The sequence below is a fragment of the Podarcis cretensis genome (genome assembly GCF_951804945.1).
Source record: "Podarcis cretensis genome assembly, chromosome: 9".
Lineage (NCBI taxonomy): Eukaryota > Metazoa > Chordata > Lepidosauria > Squamata > Lacertidae > Podarcis > Podarcis cretensis.
The window spans coordinates 38,556,585-38,580,782 of record NC_137178.1 but is presented as its reverse complement, the minus strand read 5'-3'; the positions used below and the strand labels follow the sequence as shown (position 1 = coordinate 38,580,782).

The 24,198-nt window shown below is 41.1% G+C and overlaps 1 protein-coding gene and 1 long non-coding RNA gene across 6 annotated transcripts in view; one reads left to right on the top strand and one right to left on the bottom strand.

Moving 5' to 3' along the window:
- Positions 1–24,198, top strand: part of ZNF827 (zinc finger protein 827) — a 114,895-nt gene that overhangs the window by 25,583 nt on the left and 65,114 nt on the right. For all 5 annotated transcript variants that reach the window (XM_079990586.1, XM_079990589.1, XM_079990588.1 and 2 more), the window contains exons 2-5: positions 5,380–6,390; positions 15,131–15,303; positions 17,959–18,430; positions 23,791–24,024. In XM_079990586.1, the coding sequence (XP_079846712.1) occupies positions 5,380–6,390; positions 15,131–15,303; positions 17,959–18,430; positions 23,791–24,024 (1,890 nt within the window). The remainder of the gene's footprint in view (positions 1–5,379; positions 6,391–15,130; positions 15,304–17,958; positions 18,431–23,790; positions 24,025–24,198) is intronic.
- LOC307224129 lies at positions 22–23,987 on the bottom strand. The gene is made up of 3 exons (XR_013842433.1): positions 23,889–23,987; positions 22,510–22,543; positions 22–316 (listed from the first exon to the last, which is right to left on the bottom strand). It is a non-coding gene; the product is annotated as an uncharacterized lncRNA (long non-coding RNA).

Sequence of the window (24,198 nt, the reverse complement as noted above, 5' to 3'; positions counted from 1 at the left end):
AAAGAGACAATAGAAGTAGTGCCTGACTGATATGCAACAGGAATGACTTCTAAAAAGTAGGTGCTCCTGCCACAGATTCTGGCACAGTGTAAAAGAGACCTCCTGATAAGATGGTACCTGGAGGATGATGCCCTTTCTTGCAGAGAGCAGTGATCAGTTGGTTATACAAGGGATGCGATTTAGCAAATAACTGGGTGCTGGTGTAGCAATCCTGTTATCCAGCAGGTTGTAGAGTTGCCACATGTTCTACTTTGCAGAGGACAGCCCTCTCTTTGAAGGAATCCTCTGTTTGAAGGGCTGCCTGGTCTGTGTCCAACTTAAAGATAATGAAACAGAAAAGGGGAGATCAGGAACCTTGAAGTTGCTCATCAACAGTTGGCAGCACTTTGCCACACATTCTTCCCTGCTATGGTGAAATGCACTGTTATTTCTATTTAGAGCACAGTCCTTTAAAATGTGAATTTCTGCATATTAATTGGCAGCTGCAAATTTTATGCACATCTGCTGCACCTTTTTTTGTCCTCTTCTTTGGCGATGCACATTGTCAAAAAATTAGAAATGCAGGTGCCCACACTCAAAGGTTGTAGAAGTATTCCCCATTGAGGGAAAGTCAGGAAAGTATTCACTGTGTAGAAAGGGAGCATAGTATAGGTGTGCAGTGATGTGATGGGTGGATGGCAGTGCATTGTCCAAGGACACAGCCAAAGTGTAACGAGTGTTAGTTTTCGTTTCTGCAACTACAGTTTCTGCAACTGCAGTTCTTATGATTACATTGGCAATGGCAACCTGGTGTACCAGGGCTATAGAATAATATCAACTACTTACAGACTCCCTACAAAACAACAGCATTCTTCTGGTAATGGAAAATAAATTTCTTATGAGTAAGCGTTCTAATATAAAGGTACAGATTTATTTTTATAATGCTTTTCCTAATAAGCCAATTGTAATTGCATTGAGCCTGTCCTGGTAATTTAAGACTGTCTTGATAATTTAAAACGATATCTTCTTGTAATAGGTATTGATAATGTACAGATAAAAAACAGAAGACAAATAAAATTCTGGGAAGCAGATAATTGGCTGATCTATCAGCCTTAGAAGTGTGTGTGTGTGTGTGTGTGAGAGAGAGAGAGAGAGAGAGAGAGAGAGACCGACCAATAATATGTTGGCTATGTGAAAGAGAGAGAGAGAGAGACCAATAATATGTTGGCTATGTGAAAGAGAGAGAGAGAGAAAGAGAAAGAGAGACCAATAATATGTTGGCTATGTGAAAGTTAGCTTGGATTGCTAAAGGAGATAGTGGTATATATCAAGTAGAAAGGCATCCTTTCGGATGAAGAAATGAACCAAGCTGTTGGCCTGTGTTTCTTTAGAGACTTCCTTGTTTATTTTTGCAAGTATTCTTGGAACTGATTTGCTAATAATGATTGCCCAGAAAGGAATGTGGCCCTTGGGCTGAATAGGGCTCCCCATCCTTGAGATAAAAGATCTTAGGACTAGGGCTGAGGAAGGCCTCTGCCTGAAGCCTTGGTGACCTACAGTCAGTAGACAATGCTGGGCAATACGGACCAATGATCTAGTGGTGCATAAGGCAGCTTCACATGCTGTGCTGTGCAGTCTAGGCCATTGTGCATATGCAGAGAACAGGCGCATACAAAAATGGCCACAGAACCAACTGCTCCAGTTTGCAAGCCAACCAGTCCTCTGACTTTCATCCCCCAGGTGCATTTTAAACAAGCAAAATAGGCTTCCCTCATCTTGTATTTAACTAGGTATGGGTTTGCCTCTCACGCAGATTGCGCAGTAACTCTTCAACTTTGCTGAATATTGCTGGTGCATGATGGAACACGCTTGCGCACTCTTCTTACAAGTCAGTGCTCTCTGCACCTTCTTTCTCCCCTGGAAGAGAGACTGCAATCTGGTTGCCTTGGCGACCTTGGCAGGTTTAAATGAGTAGCTGCACTAAAAAAAAAAATGTTGCTTGCATCCAAGTGCATTGATGTTTTAATCTGAGTGGCCTTTAAAAAAAATTATAAAGGGCATTGTATTCTTCATGGCTCAACATTATTATGAGGTTGAAGTACTCTTGTGTCCATTCTGAGGGCCCACAAAGGTTTTCAATACAGTTCTGAGGAGGAGGAGACTCTTCGTTGGGCTGGGGAGACGAGGTGGTGTTTTAAGAAGCTGATTAGAGGATGAGGTCAGGTCTGGTTCTAGCTTCAAAACTGATTACAGGCTGTTGAATGTACTTGTCAGGGAACTGCCATCGGAGAGTCAGGTGGTGGAAGGGCTCCAGGAGGCTAGGAGACCCTCGGATGCTGAGGAAGGAACCAGCAGGGGGAGAGAGAGAGTTCCTGCAGAAACTCAGTCGGAGGGAGGGCTCCAAGATACTTCCAGTGAGAACAGCGGAGAAGTCTCAGGACCTCCGTTGGGGACGCCTATTCCGCGCAGGAAACTGTCACGCAGAGAATCCAGAAGGAGAGTTTCCGTTAAGGAACTCTTATGTTGGCGTAAATTCCGGAAGCGCCCACTGACGGATTCTGCCAGCGATTGAGGTAGCCATGCACCCATGGCTCCGTGGTCTGGGAGAGTTTTAGAAACTGATTGCATGAGTTGAGAACTCAACCATTTACGCACAAGCAGCCCCTTAACCCATAACAGTACTGAACCAGGGAACAGCTAGTTTTTCTTTATTATTTATTGGAGTGAGTACAAAGTTAAAGAGAAGCTTTCATCTCGGGGTTCACCTGTCCTTGTTAAAGGCGGTGGTTTTGCCTTTAAAAAATTGTAACCTTCAAAAAACAATGTTTCCCAAACGAACAATTGCTCCTTACACTAGCCTGTGTGCTTATTCAAGGTGGGGTATGTGGATGGTTTTTATTTTATTTTATTACACTATACTGCACTTCCATTCATCATGGAACCCAAAGCATCATAGACATGGTTCCCATCTATGCAGTGACCCAACCCAGACCTTCAGTAAGGTGTTGGCCTCACATGGCAGTAGATCATATCTTGAGCCTCATATACCTCCAGGTTATATCTTGGACTGTCAGTTATGAGAAGAAGTAGGGTTTGTCCATAACTCCTATGAAGCTGCCTCATACCAGGTTGGGCTATGTATCTGCCTAATCTAGAACTGCAGAGGTCTTTCACATCACGTGCTACCTGATCCTTTTAATTGGCAATGCCAGTGTTTGAGCCTTGGACCTTCTGCATGCAGAGCACATCGTCTACTACAGGATGGTGATTCCTCTCTCCTCTTTGCCCTGTCCCCATCCATAACAGGCAGCGTCTTTCCTGTGGACCCACCCTTCTTGTCCATTGGTTCCAGAGGGCTTCCAGATCCAGTATTGTATCAAATGTTAATCCTAGGAAGAGTAGACCCAGTAAAACTAACAGGCATGACTAATATAGGTCTGCTAATTTCAGTGGGTCTACTCGTGAGTATAATTTAGTTGGATACAACCCACAGATTAGAACTTGGGACACTTCATACTACTTGAAACAAAATTTTTCCCTGCCACACTTTAGCAACAACTAACTGGATCTCTCATAGCATTTAAATTGCAATTCAGCAAACGTCTAAATGGGACATGTCTTGTTATTTTGCTGTTCTTCAGAGTTCTGCTTTTTATTAATTGATCCTGTTAATTGTCTGATACAGATTTATGTTTTGTATGTTTGGTGGAAGTATAAATGGGCTCAGTTAATAATTCTGTATCCAGGTATTCGGCCATTAATGTTACCAGAGTGATTTTTTAAACCACTTTTATTTACTGTATCATCACAGTATTCATGTCATTAGATTCTACCTTCCCCCAAATATTCTTGGTGACTCATGGTAGTATAGTATTTCCATGACTCTTTTTATTGTATGAGGTGTTCTCTTCTTAAAGCAATCCTGCTATTAAAGATATCTGGCAAGAAGAGATAGCATCCATTTAATTTTAATGTTACTATTGTTCTTTACTGCATTTTGATTGGCCAGCCTGGTGCACAAAAAAGTCCTTGGTCATATCTGTGTCTCTCTGAATGCCTATTGTGAGCAAGAGCAATCCAGGGTCACTGCCCTTTAAACACTGCCAGTCAGTTCTTGGGAGGGAGAAGATATGTTAGAACTGCCAGTGATGAGAAAATGTGGTTAAAGAAGCAAACAATTTTCAATTGAAAAATGACAGTTCTATTGGAAGTGCTCTTCATTTTAACTCCCCCCCCCCCCTTTAGACTACAATCTTATGAAACAGCTAGTTTCTTTCTCTTCCAAGGAAGAACTGACTTGCTTTTTTATTTTAAACTGGGGGCAGGGAGAGATGAATCCATGTTCTTGGAGCCTGATATAATGATTTAGAAATAAACATCACATAGTCATAAATCTTAATATTTAGCAGTTAAGTGGCATTATGCCGGATTGAGCTATGTACAATTTCTGGGTGGGGTCCAAAATATTTCATGTCATGTCTGAATATAAGTAAAGAAAGAGGTCCCTGGGAAGTGGGATTAATTATGAAATCTGAGAATTGTAGCTTTGTGAGTGGAATGGGGTTCCTAACAACTCTCAGCACCCTTAACAAACTACAGCTCCCAGAATGTTTTTTTGGGGGGGAGCTGCGACTGTTTAAAGTGGCATAATACTACTTCAAATGCATAGTGCTGATGGGGCTATAATGGCTAACTGTGATAGTCATATTGCAAATACATTTGCTTGTCCTTATTTCTCAAGTCAAGCATACAAATGGTTACATCAAAACCCTAAAGGATGAGTGTTCTCTGCTTTTTCCTAAATCACAAAAGTGTTCTCTGCTTTTTCCTAAATCACATACTGAAAATTTTCTCTTGTGCAATATCTAAAGCAGCATGTAAAAATAGTAAAACACATTACAGTAAGCCCCACAACTTACATGGGGGCTATGTTCCAAAGATTGTGCCTAAAGCCAAAGTCACATATAGCCGGAACATACTGGGTTCAATTGGAGGTGGGATTGCCAACGTCTTTCTTTCCTGGATGCTTACCCCCTTTCTGCCCCCTTTTTATTTTTTTATTTTTTTGCCAAGCATGTAAACCTGAATTTGCATGAGTTAATTGTGTAACTCATGAGGTTTCTGTATGAAACAATCTACAATTGAAGTACCAATATTTAGTGCAATACACTGTGGTTGGCGATATATGCCAAATCAGTATCAATGGTATTGGAATCTCTGGGTGAGGAAATAGGTTTTAAACATATGCTGAAAACGTAACATAGTTGGTGCTAAAGTTGTATCAAACTAATGTTTATTGAGAATCTTTTTGTTAACTTTATAGGACCTCATTGAGTCCTATAGATACACTTAAATTGGACAGAACTTGAAATGAAAGTGATTCCCTTTGATTCTCCACAGATGGTACCCGGCAGGAAGAAGCTGAAGGTGAGCTTAGTGAAGAAGATCACTGGTTTGGAAACTCTTCAGAAACCCCATCAGAAGCATCCTATGGAGAAGTCCAGGAGAACTTCAAATTATCCTTTGAGGATAGGATCCAAGAACAGTCCACATCTCCAGACACTTCCCTGGGGAGTGCAACTCCTAGCAGCAACACCCTGGAGCTAGCAGCTGTTGAGAACGAGGCTCTGAGGGACGTGTTACAGAATAAAGAACACCTTTCCCCCGGTGTGTCTTCTGCATGTGAAGATGACACTCCTGGCCCCAATAAGCCACTGAGTAGTAACCTGAGACGTCTGCTGGAGGCTGGTTCTCTCAAGCTAGACACTAGTGTTGCAGTTAACGGCAGGGTTGAGTCCCCTGTAAATCTTGGCTCAAACATCTCCTTTTCTCCACCTACGCATCATGCTCAGCAGCTAAGTGTCCTTGCTAGAAAGCTGGCTGAAAAACAGGAACATAATGACCAATATGGCGCCAACAACCGGTTTATATGGAATCAAGGCAAGTGGCTGCCCAACTCGGCACCATCTTGCGGTTTGTCTCCGGACTCAGCCATCCTAAAGTTGAAAGCAGCTGCCAATGCAGTCCTTCAGGACAAGTCGCTTTCTCGAACTGAAGATCCTATCAGGTTTGAAACCTTTTCTTCGCCATTTAGTTCCCAGTCTGCAAGCTCCACCTTAGCCGCGCTATCAAAGAAAGTCAGTGAGAGAAGCATGACTCCTGGTCAGGACCACCCACCGCCAGCTAGCTCTTTTCTTTCTCTCGCCTCAATGACTTCTTCAGCAGCCCTTCTCAAGGAGGTCGCTGCAAGAGCTGCAGGCAGTCTTTTGGCTGAGAAGAAAAAGTCACTGGTTGCAGAAGATCCCCTGCAGCTTTCGGATATGAAGCAAGAGAAAGTAACTCCACCGCAGTCTTTGGAATTATTGTTACTCCCAGCCCCTAAAGGAAGAAGTTCTAAAACCTCTAATCCAGGTATGAGCTGTCATTCTGCTGAGAGTTAAAGCATCGTACGCATTTTCAGTTCTGCATTGTTTCAGTGCATTAAGGAAACACAATGAAGCAGAAGGCAGTTAAAATAATGTATGTGACGGATCAGAGTCCTTAGCCTCCTGCATGTTTGAAAGGAAACTGGTGTTTAATACAGTTCTCTCTGAAATCTGGGCTCATTATCCAAACCAAAGTGAATGTATGCTTTTTTTTACTTAAAAGAGGCTAGGATGCATTTTAATAGCAGCCAAATGCCATACGACATCTCCCTCACCTTGTCAGCTTCTCATCCTGTTCAGTTGTTTGTGTATAGTAAATAGAAAAGCAAGGTTCCTCCAGCCATGGAAGGGACCGTGCTTGCATACACTTTAGGCCAAGGATGGGGGAACCTGTGACCCTCCAGATGTTGCTGAACCAACTCCCATCAGCCCCAACCAGCATGGTCAGTGTTTAGGGATAATGGGAGTTGTACGTCTCACAACATCTGGATGGCTTCAGGTTCTCCACCTTTCCTTTAGGCTCTTTTCACAGCTTCAGATGCATGTATGTTTGTCAGGCATAAGGTGCCATCTCCCTTCTTGATGAAACAAGGATTCCAAATGGCTGAACAGGGTTACAGCCTATTTGCAAAGCAAGGGGTTTAAAGCCCGTATAGGTTGTTCTCTTCTTCCTTTGAGGACGGAGTGCCTGCAGGTGCTACAAATGCTACAAAAATCACATTTAACTGTTACAAATGAGGTTAACCATATCACTAGGCAGAAGAAAATGAACAGGTTTTTCCTAATTATGCTCCATAGAATCTATCTATCCTTATTTTTATCACTTTACTGCTTTAGTCCGAAAGGGCAGAATTCAGTTGTTTGCCCGAAGATACTTCTGTTAGCAAAAAACAGATAAACATTTTAAATCATAGATGAAAGTTAATGAGATATATATGAATTCTAATTTATTCTTTAGTATACGCATCCCATATTTTTGTTTCCATGGAAATATTGTTGTAGTTCAAAGAAAGTTAACATTTAATCATTTAATATTGTTAGCATGCTTTTTAAAAAACAACAACAAAGAAAACTTATAAGTAACCATGACTTTTTGGAGTAGCAAGCAGCAATGCTCAATGAGAGCAGTGGAACTAGATTGCCACAGGCTTTCAGATCCTGGGTAAACTTTGCAGAGAACATTCATGACACTGTAGAGAACATGGTCTAGTGGCTTGTAGTAAAGTTTGATTCTCCACCAAGCCTAGACTAGTCGGTAGAGTAATAATAATGATAATGATTAATAAAACCATCCAAATGGAGTACCATCCATAGCATGCAATGAATGTTCATTACATAGGTTTTAGTATTTTTAAGCTGATCTGCATCTCCCCAAACAGAAAAGTGGGGTAAAAATAATAAAACCAAATCAAACTTTGTGGGGAACAAGTAAAAAAGGAGAAACAAACAAAATATAACTTGCTGGGTGGCAATGGGAGACTTCTAGTCCCACTAACATAACTTCAAGAGTCAAGATAGCTTTTGAGCCTCTCCAAGAGAACCCATTTTCCTTTGTATAAGTCCATGTTTTCCGGAATCTCAGGTCCAGTTGTTACATTCTTAAGGTCACACACAGCCTGTTGTGTATTAACAGGCCATTTATGAAGCTCTAGGTAAAAATCAAATAAGTTTACAATACATATTTTTGGTGTTGCTTTGGAAACATCTTACACAGACTTGACTGTTTGTTGGACACTTAATAGGAGCCTAACGGCCTGCTGGATCAGGCCAATGGCCCATCTACTCCAGCATCCTGTTCCTCCAGGGGCTAGCCGGGTGCAAGCAGGACCTGAGCACAAGCAGGACCTGAGCACAAGGGCATTCTCCCCTCCTGCCATTTCCAGCAACTGATCTTCAGAAGTATTACTTTGCTTCCTTGTTTGACTTGAAAATAGTTAACTAGATGATAATCAGACGAATAATAATCCTTTACCTTTTTCTTCTTTGTTTTTAAAGAGGAGTTGGGCTGTTTTTTAGGCACACGGTACTCTGCAGTGTTTGTCACTGCTGCAAAAATGGTACCGCTTGCAGAAAGAGGTCACCGTTAATACATGTTTTGGGAAGAAGAAAATTTTGAGCAATTGAGCTGAGTGTAGAAACAGAGTATAATCACAGTGGAAATAAACCTCATGCATTCCTTTGATTCTTTTCATAACCATAGTTTTATGGCATTCTGTATATTTATGGCATACACAGTATATTTCATTTTTTGAAGCTTTGTTATTTTTGCAGACCACCTGCTCATATAGCCATGAGTCCTGTCCAGTTGCCATTAAGATAAATGTGATTTCCCTCAAGGATTATATCGGCAGCATTTCTCATTTACTATATGGCCGGGTAAAGAATGTCTCAAACAGATTAAGAATTTGCTTCTTTTCATCACCATTGGCATTTGCAGTCTGATGGTTGTAGAATCCCGAAGAAGCAGCAAGAGAGGAAGCGTCACTCACACTTCCTCTCCCTCTGCTTCCATGTCTGTGGAATAGATACTGAGTCAGATACAGGAACGTGGTTCAGCACTATTGAACCATCAGCACAGCCAGATATGGTATTGTTCTAATAGGGTGTCATTATAATTATTTCATTTATGCATTGCTACACATAAAGTATCCCAAAGGGATTTACAATTCTATAAAACAATTTAAACAATTGCATATATAAAAACAATTTTATAAAATCACAAGTATTTATATAAAGCAGTTTAAAAGAACAACATAAATAAAATCAATTCAAATCCAATACAGAGGCTAACTGGAATGAAGATCTCCACTTAGAAGGCTCGTTGAAAGGAGAATGCCTTCAATAGGTGCCAAAAGGAAAATAGTGAAGGCACCTGCCTGAAATGTAACGGGAGGAAGTTCCAAAGGGCACACTAAAAACCCAATTCCAACATTGTGCAAGGTGGACCTCATGGTAGGATGACAACAACAGCAACAATTTGATTATTTATATTCTGCCCATCCGACTGGGCCATCCGCTGAAAGCTGCCTTCAAATGTCTTCTAAGATGTCTTCATATAGTTGCTTATCCGTTTGACATTTGATGAAAGGGCGTTCCACAGGGTGGGCACAGCTACTGAGAAGGCCTTCTGCCTAGTATCCATAGGATGCCCTGTGCTGAAGAATGCAGTGGTCGGTTGGGCATGTAGGGGGTGAGATGATCTTTTAGATATCCTTGTCTTAAGCTTTATCGTTAAGTAGACTGAGCTTGAATCCTGTCAAGGTGGAGGCACAATGGGCAAACGCTTCCTGTGTCTGAGAAAGTGATTAATTGCCTGCACCAATAGGGTTTTAAGGCCCCTGAAGGAGCAGGGATGCAGTCTGAGGTGCTTCTGGATCCAGCTTTGTCACTAGAGGTCCAGGTAGCCTCAAGGGCTAGTAGTACCTTTTACCATTTGTGATTAGTGTGACAGCTGCAACTATTCCTGGACTGGGAGAACTTGACCACAGTAGTCCAAGCAGGTTGGATTACTACAACACATTCTTAGCACCTACACTTTGCAGCTCCCTGCCTGTTGACATTAGGCAGGTGCCTCTGCTTGTACCCTTTCCAGCGCCTGCTTAAAATGTTTGTATCCAGATATGTAGATGTTAATGTGTTTTCATCTGCCTTTAATTGTCTGTTATGGATAATTTTAATGGGTTGTGAGGTTTTTGTAGACTGGTTTGAGGTTTTATTGCAATCAAATGGTATGTAAATATGGACTGGGAAGCAAGGGAATGGAGAAAGTGGAGTTCACCGAAACTTTTGTGTTGAAAGGGTAGCAGTCATTTGGAAAATTCATGTAAGTACGTATATCTGGCAGATCAGTAACTATACCATGTAAAGCTGCCTCACTGTAGTTGTTGTTTATTAGATTTCTTGCCCTTTACCAAAAAGTCCTGGGGAGATTTGCAACCATGTAAAAATGCAGTATTGAAATGGACAAAACAATCAGTAGACTGTTCAGTAGAATTCTGTTTTAAAATATTGAAAAGATTCCATCGTTTAAAATATGGAAGGAATGTAACGGATAAGGAATATGTCCTGCTATCCAAAGGCTTTGTGCTCTGTGAATCCTGTCTAGACTTTTTTTTTTTGAAAAATAGTGGTTTCTCTACAGCAGCCTTTGCCAACTTTGTGCCCTCCAGATTTTCTGGAGTACAGCTCCCATCAGCCACAGCCCCATGCTGTGGTCCAAAACATTTTGAGGGCACCAGCTTTGGCAAAAGCTATTCTACAATATCCACATCCTTTCTAAACTTTTAGTAGGATAAGTTTGGTTTTGAATCTTGTAATGCCATGTTCCCAGAATCATTGATCTGATTGATTCAGTGGGATCACTTCTGAACATATGTGAACATAAATATTCCATGCTCTTTCTCGTGAGCGAAGCAATGCCTTTGGATACTCCCAACGTTTTTATAGAGCTGAACTGAAATATTAGGGGAAATTTGTCTTGTAGGCCACTTGCAAGTAATGGGATGGAAACTTCTATTGGCAAGCATGCTGTGTTTCTTCAGCATTTACATTATTTGCTTATGAGGGAAGCAGCATTTTAATCACATTTAGAAAGCTGGAAATGGTTAAGAGAAAGTGGTGCCAGTTCCTATATGATCAGTTATGTTTCTGCCATCTGGAAATATCTGGTACAGGCTTCCTCAAACTCAGCCCTCCAGATGTTTTGAGACTACAGTTCCCATCATCCCTGACCACTGGTCCTGCTAGCTAGGGATCATGGGAGTTGTAGGCCAAAAACATCCGGAGGGCCGAGTTTGAGGAAGCTTTATCTGGTACATGTACTTTCTAAAGTGGATGGTTAGAATAAAATACACCTAAAAACATTAACTCTGCTGCTTACAGAGCAGGTTGTGGCTATTCAGCTGGATCCAATGCATGTTTACTCAGTAGTAATTCCCAATGAGTTCAGTGGGACCTTCTCTTAAGAAAGAGTTCCTAGGATTGCAAACACACTTATTAAGGGATAAGCTCCAATGGGAACACAATGGGACGTACTTCAAAGTGAACACGTATAGGATTTGAAGAGGCACACAATCCAACTCCAGTCTGAAGGTGAACTGGATTTACACTGGCGTAGGAAGGAAGAAGTGGGCTGAACAGGTGGGCTTTGCTTACCGGTATATTTTATCTCTTACTTTTTGGTAGCAATGGTTGCACTAGCTGGAGATGATAGGAGTTGTAGGCTAAAACATCTGCAGGGGATCAGGTTGGGGAACACTGATCAACATTGCCAGGCAGACTGTTTCAGGTGGAAAAAATAAGTAGAAAATTCACTGATATCACAACTACTATTACTGCTGCTGTTGCTGCTACCGTTGCGCATTGATTTTTAGAACCAGCAGTGTGGGTCTGGCATTGCCCAGTGTGTGGGTGTATATACACACGCCATCCCACATCAAATAGTTCACAGTCTATTGAACAAGGATTAAATGGTCATGAATTTGCATCTGAAAAGTTGGAATTGGTTGTGAATAGTCAGATAGCAGCTGTGGCAAAGTGAGGATCAGGTGATTCAGGAAAGGCATAAAATTTTGAGGAAAGACTTAAAAGTAGGAAAGAGCAGTGTCCTGATTAACAGAGTGAGTGGGATGGCAATTCCAGCATATCTGGAACAGTATGACAGGACGCAAGGAAAAGAAGTTTTACTTAACCTACCATTTTATGGAGAATTTGTTAGTGAGAAAGCAACAATTCTGGCATTGTTTTCAAAATTCTGGCAGTTTTGAAATTCTCAGTGCCATGATGGAAAAATTGTATCATACATGATGTGAAATGTGAGAGAACTTTGCATTTTTTGGAAAAGCTCGTGAACACAAAAGTGCATTTTTTTCTCACATGCTTGTTTTATTAAACTAATAAGATGGATTGCTTATATACTTAAATTGCACATACGCACAGTATATTCAGCACTGAACATAGAATTTAGCATCCTGAGAATCTCTGGAAGCTTTGATATTTTATAGACAAAACCAAAGTTTCTAGTCTTTTGGGATTTGAAGACGTGTAGGCAACATCTGGTGAAATCTTAGAAACTGGCGATTAAGCAGGCTTTCTGATGTTTGAAGGCAGGGTTTCAATGCTTTCTGTTGTAGCTTTTCTGTTTCTCATCTCCCCCACCTAACCCAAGTTGCAGAATAAATTAAATAAGGAAGCAGATTTGCATGTATTTCCTTAATTTGCATCACTTATGCAGGTTACTGATTTCACCTGTTTCAGCACAGGACACTTGAGTGCTGTATTTAATTATTTATTTGCTGAAACAGATTCAGAGTACACATGAACAATCCAGTAGGGCTCTAGCAAACTCAGCTGAATTATATCTTTACAAGAAAGTCTGCAGCAGGAAATGACAAGTTCATGCAGGTTTTATCACTGCATTCCAAGTCATAGAAAGTATTGACATTTGAGTTCTCAAAGATGAAAAACAGCTGATGAATGCATTAGGGAGTGAGCTGTAATATTCTGGACATAATTCCTAAATATCACAAGAAAAAAGCCACTAATTTTTGCAGTTTTGAAAATAATCAGATATCCTTTCGGCAGTCACAGAAATATCTCCTGTTTCCAAGGTAACACTGTAAACTTTCTCATAACAGGACTAGGAATTTGCAGTGTAATGTCAGATGGTTGATTATGTCAACTCAGTGGGCAGAATCCTCTCTTCCTCTTAGCATTTTTAACAAGTTGCAAAATCTTTACCTTGCCTTGATAGCACCCACTATCAGTAATGACTGATGGCCACATTTATAAAAGAAGCACTTAATTTTTGAGGTGCTGGGACATAAGCCTGTTTATAAATTATATCTTTTGACTCAGTGGCCTGATTCAGAAGTTATGACAAACAGTGGTTTCTTTTTATAAGAATGAACAAATGTGAGCCTTGGACTGACTCACTCCTCCTCCTTTAACTTGTGAGGGGAGGAAATTTAAAGCTTCCAGTCATGCTTGTAACAAACCACAGTTTCCCATTTACTCCGCTTGCATGTAAAGGAAGAGGAAAGGAAATGAGCAGTGTGTGAGTCCAAGTCTCGTACTTGCTCATTCTTCTAACAACAAGCCATCGTCCGTTGGGCTCATCTTTTAACATTATGCATAAGTAGTGGCTTTGTGGTTGATTGCTCTGTGTATATGTTCAAATGCGCTTTTCTCTCTAGCTTAACCAGCAGGTGTGAAGAGCAGCATTCAGATATAATATATGATACTTAAAAGAAAAAGAAAAAAGGATTCCAGGGATTAATATGGGGGAGTTGTAATGAAATGCTAAAGTGAATTCTTGATGCAAAAGTCAAGTCTTCTATGAAAAGTCTTGTGACTATTCAAGCATAGCCATGGTCCCTTAGGTGAGGACCAGCTTGAAGAATAAGTCAATTGTTTTATATCTAAGTAGAATATGTATGGTCCTTTACTTCCCCTGGAAGGAATCTTCTTTGGCTCCCAGTACGTTTCCGAGCACAATTCAAAGTGTTGGTGCTGACCTTTAAATCCCTAAACAGCCTCGGTCCTGTATACCTGAAGGAGCGTCTCCACCCCCATCGTTCAGCCTGGACACTGAGATCCAGCGCTGAGGGCCTTGTGGCGGTTCCCTCATTGCGAGAAGTGAGGTTACAGGGAATCAGACAGAGGGCCTTCTTAATGGTGGCGGCCACCTTGTGAAACGCCCTCCCTTCAGATGTGAAGGAAATAAGCAGCTATCTTCTTTTTAAAAGACATCTGAAGGCAGCCCTGTTTAGAGAAGTTTTTAATATTTAATGCTGTATTGTTTTTAACACTTGATTGGAAGCTGCCCAGAGTGGCTGGGGAAACTCAGCCAGATGGGCGGGGTATAAATAATAAAATATTATTATTATTATTATTATTATTATTATTATTATTATTATTATTATTATTCCGACTGAAAGATTCCTTCAACCAAATGCAGAAACACCTTTAGTTCCATCCCTCATATGTCCATGAGAAAGGAGCAGCAGTTTGGGAAGGGAATTAGCCATAGAAGTTGTACTGAAATCAACGGTTTGTAATTTTTTTATCTGGTTGCTCACAATGAAAGCAGATTCTAGGGCTCAAATTAAGTTCTAGACATAATGTGTAGGTAAAACTGAGTAATGAATTAAATAATGACCTCAGAGTTGCCTCTGAATCCTGAAGTGGCATCAGTGGTCTTCTTGAGCCAGAATGAAATTGCGCATCAGCAGGGGCTCTGAAATTTCGCAGCATCAGTATTGCAAATGCAGTATGTCATGCTCAGTATTGCTTTCATTCAGGAGGTGTGGATTACTGTGTAATTTAATCACTTCCCTTTTCTTTGAATACTTCAGTGAAAGAAAGTGAAAGAAAGAAAGAGCCGAGTACTTTCTCTGTATTACATAGGTCAAAAGCAAAAAAAAAATTAGCTGCAGGATTATATTCACGAGGCTAGGTAAAGCACAGTAGCATCCTCTGCTGGTTGACCAAAGTATGATTGGGACACTTGTCCTCTATTGCCAGCATCACTTTCATTGGAGCCATAGGATCCCCATTCCAGGGAAATGATTATTCAACGTTCTAAAAGTTCTGTACCCAGAGATGAATGAAACCATTAAGGAAAAGCATCCAAGAGGTATTTCCAAAAACTGTATTTAGACAGAGGCAGAGACGTTCACTACAATTTAATGATGTTTTCTTTCTTTTTTATTGCTCCTTATCCTAAGCCTCAGAAGAAGAAGGTGGGAAACCTTTCCAGTGTCCGATCTGTGGCCTAGTGATAAAAAGGAAGAGCTACTGGAAGCGACACATGGTTATACATACAGGCTTAAAAAGCCATCAATGCCCTTTGTGTCCATTTCGCTGTGCACGCAAGGACAATCTAAAATCGCACATGAAGGTAAGGTCAGTGGATACTAGTAATTGAAGAAATCCAGTCTATGAGGTCATTGCAGTTCTTTAAAAACCCACTCGCTATAAAATCCAGCATGGTGGTGGGGTTTTTTTGGTTTTTTTTCTAGTGCCATTTTAATGGATTCATTTTCTCGAGCATAGGGGTTGGGCAGGGAAAGCAGTAGCCTTCTTGCTATCTATAACAAATACTTGCCAACGTTTGGCCACCATCCAGGAAACCCATTTGCTTGCATGCAAGGGATTGTATACATGCAGCTAAGCTTTGCAATAATTTTTCAGAGAGGTCCCCTGTGAGATGTTTGTGCCTAAACGAACACAAAATATCAGTCTGTGCCAAGCTTTTCTTGATAAGAGCCTTGGTCTAGTACATACAGCTACACATCACTTATAACATTATAAGGGCAAAAATGTAATTATCCATGAGATGGGAAACCCATGGCCTTCCAAATGCTGTTGGATTCCAACCTCTATGAGCCCAGCCAGAATGGCCAATAGTCAGCCCATCAAAGAGTCAGATTTATTTGCTAAAAACCATTGATCATCACACTACAGTCAAGTTGAGAGATACATTTTTAACATAGATCAACTCCAGCATGTTGGACCCCGTTTTGTGTGACAAATTTTTGTCTGATCCATTGAGCCACTAGAATAAACATAGAAACTTTATGTAGAATCATGGAATTGTAGAGTTGGAAGGGACCACAAGGGTCATTCAGTCCAATGCAGGAATCTTTCACCCAACATGGTGCTCAAACATATTACCCTGAGATTTAAAAGCCTCATTCTCTATTGACTGAGCTCAGATTATCCCTATCAATCAGTAAATAACCAATCCCCCCTACTGTTTAAAAAAGGAAAGTGTCTGAAGAATCTCTTTCAAAAACCTGTCCTTAGGGAAATTATAGTGGAACAATAGAATACTTAGTGATATCTCACTGGCCACTAATACATAAACAACAATTTACAGATACAGTAGTACCTCGGGTTACATACACTTCAGGTTACATACGCTTCAGGTTACACACTCCACTAACCCAGAAATAGTACCTCGGGTTAAGAACTTTGCTTCAGGATGAGAACAGAAATCGCGCAGCAGCAGTGGCGCGGCTGCAGCGGGAGACCCCATTAGCTAAAGTGGTGCTCATGTTAAGATCAGTTTCAGGTTAAGAACGGACCTCTGGAATGAATTAAGTATGTAACCAGAGGTACCACTGTATTCTAACTTATCTCCCCTCTAAATATACTGTGGACATAGTTTGGAATCTTAGTGCAGTTAATGCTTTCTCAATTGTACCAACAGATAATTCAGAGAAGTAATCTGGAAGATGATGATCAGATTAAAAACAACAACAAAATGATGAAAATTGCGTAGCTTGAAGATAACATGTAGTTAATAAAAGGTCCCACTTTCTAAATTTGTTTTTAATAGTGTTTTGCAGCTATAGGAATAGAAACCTTAAGGATCTCAGGAATCCATCCATATTTGGATATAAATATGATGTTCAGGGATGATGGGAGTTGTAGTCCAACAACATCTGATGGGCCACAGGTTTCCCATCCCTGAATATAGTGCCAAGTACAGAGCAGGTATGATGAAGGTGCATCATTGCAAAGATGCCTGTAATACAAGGCATAGATTAACTAAACTGCTATCAGAAACCCAAATATGTAAGGCATGTTCTACATGTGAAGACCTAAGATTTCAGTATCTCCATGCATTCTCCCTTTGGGTATGTGAGTGTAGCTGTGTGTGTGTGTGTGTGTGTGTGTGTGTGTGTGTGTGTGTGATGTCCAATTGTGGTAGTGATTTATTAAACCATGAACAAGCAATCAGTTTGCAGTTATGAACTTTGCAAACCACTTCAAATGCAGTTAGCTACCTAGTGGCCAGAGCAGATGTTGCATTGGCATGGGTTGGCAAAGATGCCAGCCCTGCTGTGTTCCTCCTCCTCCTCCTCCATCAACATGATTTAGATGCTGGCTGCCATCAACTGGAAAGGCAGCAGCAATAGGACTCATGAACTGGGGATACAGATACACTAAAGTCAATGGAATTTATTCACAAGTAAATGTGACCAAGGATGGAGTTCTTAGAGTTTTATACACTGTAGGGAATAAAGGCTAGGTCATAAGGACTGATTCCTTGGAACTCTCTCTCTCTCTTTCCAGTGAATCAGTCCTTATGACCTAGTCTTTATTCCCTACAGTGTGTAAACACACACACAAACACACACTTATATACACACAGAGATAGATAGATAGATAGATATAGATATATTACAGGACATAATTGCTTTTGGAACTAATCTGAGAAGCAATGTGCTTTGCAGCTTGCTCTTGAATAATTCTGTGACTTTTAACCCGTGACCTCTGAACAAAGATGTGTACTGTGAAATATTCATCATTAAATTGTCACATATAGACAGGAGAGTCAATCTCAGCTCATCATGCTGACCTCCTTTGTTAAGGTCTTTTGAGATGTGCAAATAAAATATACTGAGCTCTATAAGCACTAAGGAGGCAGGAAGGCAGCCAGTAGGAGATATGCACAGTATTGGTCTGAAATAAGTTTCTGCTATTTGTCTGAGAGATGTTGTTGCTGTTGTTGTCACTGTTACTTAATCATCAACCGCTTAATCAGGTTCACCAACATCAAGACCGGGGAGAGACATTTCAGTGCCAGCTATGCCCATTTACCTCCTCTCGCCACTTCAGCCTCAAACTCCACATGCGCTGCCACCAGCACTTCCTGAGGACAGAAGCCAAAGTGAAGGAAGAGATCCCAGAAATGGATGTCAAGGGGTCGCCATTGCTAAGTGACAACTCCAGAATGGGGCAACAGATGGATGGGGCAACAGACCACGCAGGGACTGCGGCCACCTCTAAAACTCCTGAGGTGACTGGATCTACTGTCCCACCTCTGCTAATAAAAGAAGAGCCCAAAGATGACAGCAGCACCTCCACCCCAACCTTTGCTCTCAGTGTTGTTGACAGAATCACCAACAACACAAAGCTAAAAGACTCCATTGACTTTGTGACCAATACAGCGTCGGCACTTTTCAGCCAGGACATCTCTGTCAAGATGGCATCAGATTTTCTCATGAAGCTCTCGGGTAAGGATGACAAAACTCTCTGCTTCTGGTCTGCATCCCTTTTTTCATGTTTTTACTCACTATGCCACCCTGTTAAATTCTTACAAAGTATGTATTTAAACACAAGTTTTAAGACATATTTAACTCATATTTTTCTCTCAGAATAAGTTCTAAATGTTACCGGGAACTAGAGTCACAGAGACTCCAAGGTCAATAGAATTGAGTCCCAAGTAAATATGCCCATGATTGGAATTCTTATGCATTATTTGCATTATGTTGTAGCACACTCTGGGATTATATTTAACAGAGAGCAGGTTGGAAATATTCCGAATAAATTTATAATAAAAACTGAGAACTGTCTTGCAATATTCAGAGAAGTGAATATTTAAGTTTCAGTTAGCACATGAATCTAAGGTTACTTCATATAGTGAGTGGCAAAGATTGAATTCTTCAAGCATCTCTACTCTTAAGTATTTGAGATGTGGGCTGAAGTTCCTCAACTCATATAAGACACCTCAGTTTTATGTCCCTGTTTTATATTTTGAGGCGATGGATCTCAGGTGTCTCCCCACCTTGCATTTGCATTAATAGTGCAACAACAACAAGGAATCCTGGAGCACTTTCAAGGCTAACTAATTTATGTATTTATTTCAGGTGCTTTTATTTCAGCTGAAAAGGTTTTCAGAGCCTTACAAGGATCAGTAATAAAACAGTCCCTGCCTTTAGGCTTACAATCCAATGATGCAACACAAAAGGAAAAAGAATTGGGAGTCAGGAGAGAAAAAGCAAATTCAAGCATTTATAGGGGCAGAGCAATCCAAATTATAGGAAGCCAGTGTAATTCACAGGATAAAATATTCCAGTGAAATTTATCCCTATTCCAAACTTAGCTCTGGAGTGGGACTACTGCCAGCTAAGTTGGCCTGAGCCCAGCAGAGGGAAAACGCCTTTAAAATAGACAGCACCCTTTTTCCAGTGCAATTTCCAAGATCATGTGACTGACCTGAAAGGAATTGGGCTTAGTGGTAAGTCTCCCCTGCTTCATCACCCCTTGCCACACCCTTTTTAAGGACTTCCTCAGCTGAGCCCCTGCTAAGTGTATCTCCACCTGAACCAGGATTCCAATCTGCCTCATCCCATTGGATCTTGGTTGGGATTACTCCTTTGGTTACGAAGTTCTTATAATAACCAGCTGTAATGGAAAGAGTTTAAGGAGAAGAGGAGCCAAAAGTTGCTACTATCTCAGCTGAGCTGATGAAGTGGTCTCTTTTCCCTTCTCCCTGCCCCACTGCAACCTGACAGGAATGGCTGTTACAAGTTGATAGTTGGAATGGGAAAACGGGAAAGAGCAGATTTCTCAAGAGAGCTGATGGTGTGCCTCTCCTTCTCCTTTCTCCCTCACTGCAGCTTGATGGAACGGCTATTGCCAGATAACAGGAATGGATCAGACTTCTCAGCAGAGCTGATGAAGTGGCCCTACTTCTCTGTTGTCCCTCTCTGCTGAAATTTGGCTCTTAATCAATGAAAGCTCACGCCATGATTAATTTGCTAGTTTTTAAAGTGCTATATGGCTAACATGGTTGCTTTTGCTGCAGAACAGACTAATGCAGCACATCCCTCTGCAAATTAATAATGTGATTTCAGTTTTTGTATCTGAGCATTCAAAAGAACATAATCATTTTCCCTAAATTGTTATGCATTAGCTATGCAGCTGCACTGATGCCCAAATGTCTTGTGGGACCACGACAGCAGGCAGTTAAATCACTGGTGTGATCACATAACTAAAGTGTTGACCAGTTTGGCAGGGTGCCAGCACTGGGATATCACTAATCATGATGCTCTTGCTGAGTGATGTGCAGAATATTTTGCAACTCTGCTTCTTGCCATGTTGGGGGTCTGTCATTCTGACTGTCTTCACTTACAGGTTTGTGTTCAAAAAAGAGTGTAAAACTCTGAAACTTCCCTTCTGTTACAGTATGTGTTTGAACTGATGTGCATGTCCAGCACTCACATATTCATACACACACCATAACGAGAAATTTAGGATCTTTTCTGGAGTTATAACATTGCATCCGTTTATGAATATGTGATGGCCCTCAACCCCATGCCCATAAGAAGTTCTTACACAAAAAGAATAAAGAAAGCTTGGTTTATTATATGAAATGAAAATGACAGAATATATAAATGCTGCTTTAGACAGAAGAATTACAATATAAGCAGGCTGTAAACCCTACAACACCTACACACCTAAAGAGTGGGGAAATCGCTGAGTATTCTCAAAGCCTACAAAAGTGAGCGTGACAATTTGGGCCAGCAGGACTCACCCTAATAGTAAGTTAAGAAATGCGGGGGGGGGGGGAGTATTCCTGTCCTTAAGCGAAATGGATTTGTGCTGATTCCTTGGGAGCATTGTGTGAGTTGCTTTCAATGGAACTGGGAGAACCCAACTAAAACCTGAAAATCCAGGTGTTTTATAATATTTCTTGCTAATGCATCTTAGTGGGGGAGGGGGCCTTGAGATGAGCAATTCCTGCAGTTCTTATTGTCTTATTGTGTCTCCCTCCCATTTCTTACCTCACCCATGTTGCAAATTAGTTTGAAAGGATATTATCCTAGTGCATGATGTCTAAACTGGTCACCCTTTGTTTGCCCCTTGCCTTCAAATTATCTTGATGGCCCCCATTCAGGTGGTAAATAGGCTGTACTGGCAACTGAATTTACATGTGTTGACCTTTATGCCAGGTCTGAGGGATCTGAATTTCTTGAATGCCCTCCAGGAGATGAGGCTGCAATCAGACTTGTACCAAGGTCACCAGAGTTCATCATGGAGGGTCTCCTGTCCTTTTAGAGTTATGTCAGTTTTCTTACCTATGCCATGATTTACAGTAATAAACCACAGAATAGGTTCAGATTGACACATACACCTATTCATGCTTCTTTCCCAAATGTTTTGCGCCCCCCCCCCCCCCCCGCAAATCGTAACAATTTATATTGTTCCTAGTGGATCCATGAGGATCTGGGAAAAATAATTTTCATTTTCTTTTTTGTTGCTGATGCAATGGAATATGCAGATATGCCATTTATTATGACTATTGCTAGTACTTCAATCTTTTTCTGAAAAACCTCACTTGGTGAAGGGAAAGGGGAAAGCCTCTCTGGGGAGAGCATTCCATAACAGGTGTGTCAACACTGAAAAGTTCCTTCACCGAAGAGCCATCTGCTGCACTGAAGACAGGGAGGAATGTAGAGAAGGGTGGGCTTGCAGAAAGGGTAGCCAATATGGTGTCATCGAGGCTTCCATAATCCCTGCCCATTGGCCATGCTGACTTAGGCTGATGGTGGCCACAATGCCCACCCATGCTTCATTGTCTTGATTTGTCCTAAATGTTGGATTTCTGGGGTTACAAAAACTGCTATTGGCAAACGTAGGATGGGGAGAAGATTTGTAAAGACGAATTGACAATTAAAGATGCTTAACAAATGTAGTTTGATATGCTAAGAGCAAGCAACTTCTACTAGATTTCTAAGAGGTACACTTCCTAGGGAGTAAGTGCAGTATTGGGATTTACTTCCAAGTAAACATGCATTGAAGGGACACAGGTGGTGCTGTGGGTTAAACCCTGTGACGGGGTGAGCTCCCGTTGTTCGGTCCCTGCTTCTGCCAACCTAGTAGTTTGAAAGCACGTCAAAGTGCAAGTAGATAAATAGGTACCGCTCCGGCGGGAAAGTAAATGGCGTTTCCGTGCGCTGCTCTGGTTCGCCAGAAGTGTCTTAAGTCATGTTGGCCACATGACCCAGAAGCTGTACGCCGGCTCCCTCGGCCAATAAAGCGAGATCAGCGCCTTAACCCCAGAGTCAGCCACGACTGGACCTAATGGTCAGGGGTCCCTTTACCTTTACCTTTTAAACATGCATTGGATTATACTGACATAAAATTATGAGGAACTGATAGGTGTTTAGAATTAGGAACACACTGATATCCCTCCCCCCTTTTTCAAACCCAAATCCAAAGGTTTGTAACCAATTTGTGCTACTGCTCTGGCATTTTAGAATAACACTGCTTAAATATATGCCATGCGTTCAGTAACTTTCAACCTTACTCTACTGACTTGGTGATAGCAGAGCCTGTTTTGGCTGAAAGAAAGGCAACAAGAAACATTTTAGGGGGAGGAGAACAGAATACAGACAGAATACAGTCTCACTCTTCATGTTTTTTTATTTAGAAATTGATCTTTAGTGTTCAACAGACAGGAATAGTAAAGGCCCCCAATGTGCATTTTTCATGCAAAAAAAGGCCCATGAGCTCATTTTATAGTGTCTTAACGAAAGGTCCTGAAACCTGACTTGTGTGCACTGTTACCTAGCAACATGTTATAAAGTCACTGAAGGAATGGAATATATCTGAAAGATGAAAATGTAAACTTGGTAGATATGTCAATGCCACACAAGGGGAAAGATGTTATGCTAAAGGAAGAAATTAAACCCATTGATCAGAGCAATGTGTATCCAAAATAGTGTGTGGAATTGTACATTTGACCAGCACTGTGATACTTAACAGAGTTCCAGCTCATAAAACAGCAGGCGATGATGTTTTATTTAGTGGGCTTGCGAAATTTACTAGCAATGTTTTAGGAGAGTATTTCCATTTATTATAATATGAACAACGGCAAAAACTTAGATGGAGCCTGAGGATAGTTCCCTGTCAGCCTTTTCTGCAAAATTGAACTTTATCCCCAGCCACCCAGATTGCTTTGGCCCAGATCGATGCGTTGCAGGCTTCTCTGCAAATGAGCAAAATAGAAAGGGTGCAATTAAAGAAAGGAAAAAGTGCCAGGGCTAGACAGCTATATGTCTGATTGGAGCAAGCTGCATATCCTGCCACTGCAGGCATTATTTGAGGAATCCTATGGGCTTGGGGGCTGGGGAGCTCCCTCTGTTTTTCTGTGAGACACTTATCTCCATTGTCCCAAAACCTGACAAAGGTTTTTTTTTAATGATGTAGCGCTGCTTCATGGATGCAACAGAACTCCAATGGCAGCTTGAAGCATTACTGCCTAGTGAGGATCCTAACTTTTTGGAATTCCAATAGATTAACCAGTGGGATGAATTAGTGCTTCTTCCCCCAGACTGCATCAGAAAGTATATTCTAGGACTGGCATTCAGAAGGCATCAGCTGTCTGGTTGCCTTTTGTGTAGGATTTTGTGTAGCAATTTATCAGTACTTGTTGCCTCTTGAAGCCTGCCCAATTTGGTTTTCTGTGTGGATTTCCCTGCCCTGCACCATCATCCCAAACTGTTCCCCATGACTCTTGTGAACTTGCTGTCTTCTGATTATACATTTACGCACTTCACTGAACCCTTTCCTCCCCTTCTGTTAACAGCTGCAAATCAAAAAGAACCCTTGCCTCCTACATTTAAAGTGAAAGATGAACCGAAAGATGAGGAAAATGCAAGTTCCACTTTTCCTAAATCTACTTACGTTTTTAGTCCTGAGCCTGAAACATCTTCCGCAAGCCTTCCCGAGGAGAATCTCAAGCCACAAGAAGTGCCAGCGAATGCATTGCAGCAGGACATGTCTGTCAAAGCAGCATCCGAACTTCTTATGAAGCTATCAGGTACCAGATTGATTTTTAAAATATTCAGCTTTCTTTTTTTAGTTGTGAAGTTGCCTCGTTTTAGTTACAACAAAGAGGGCTTTAATAGCTAATTACTGTGATGTACTTTCTAACAACCACTATCAAATTATTGCAAAATATTTCTGGTTCCTCTTTGTGAGCTTTTTACAGTTC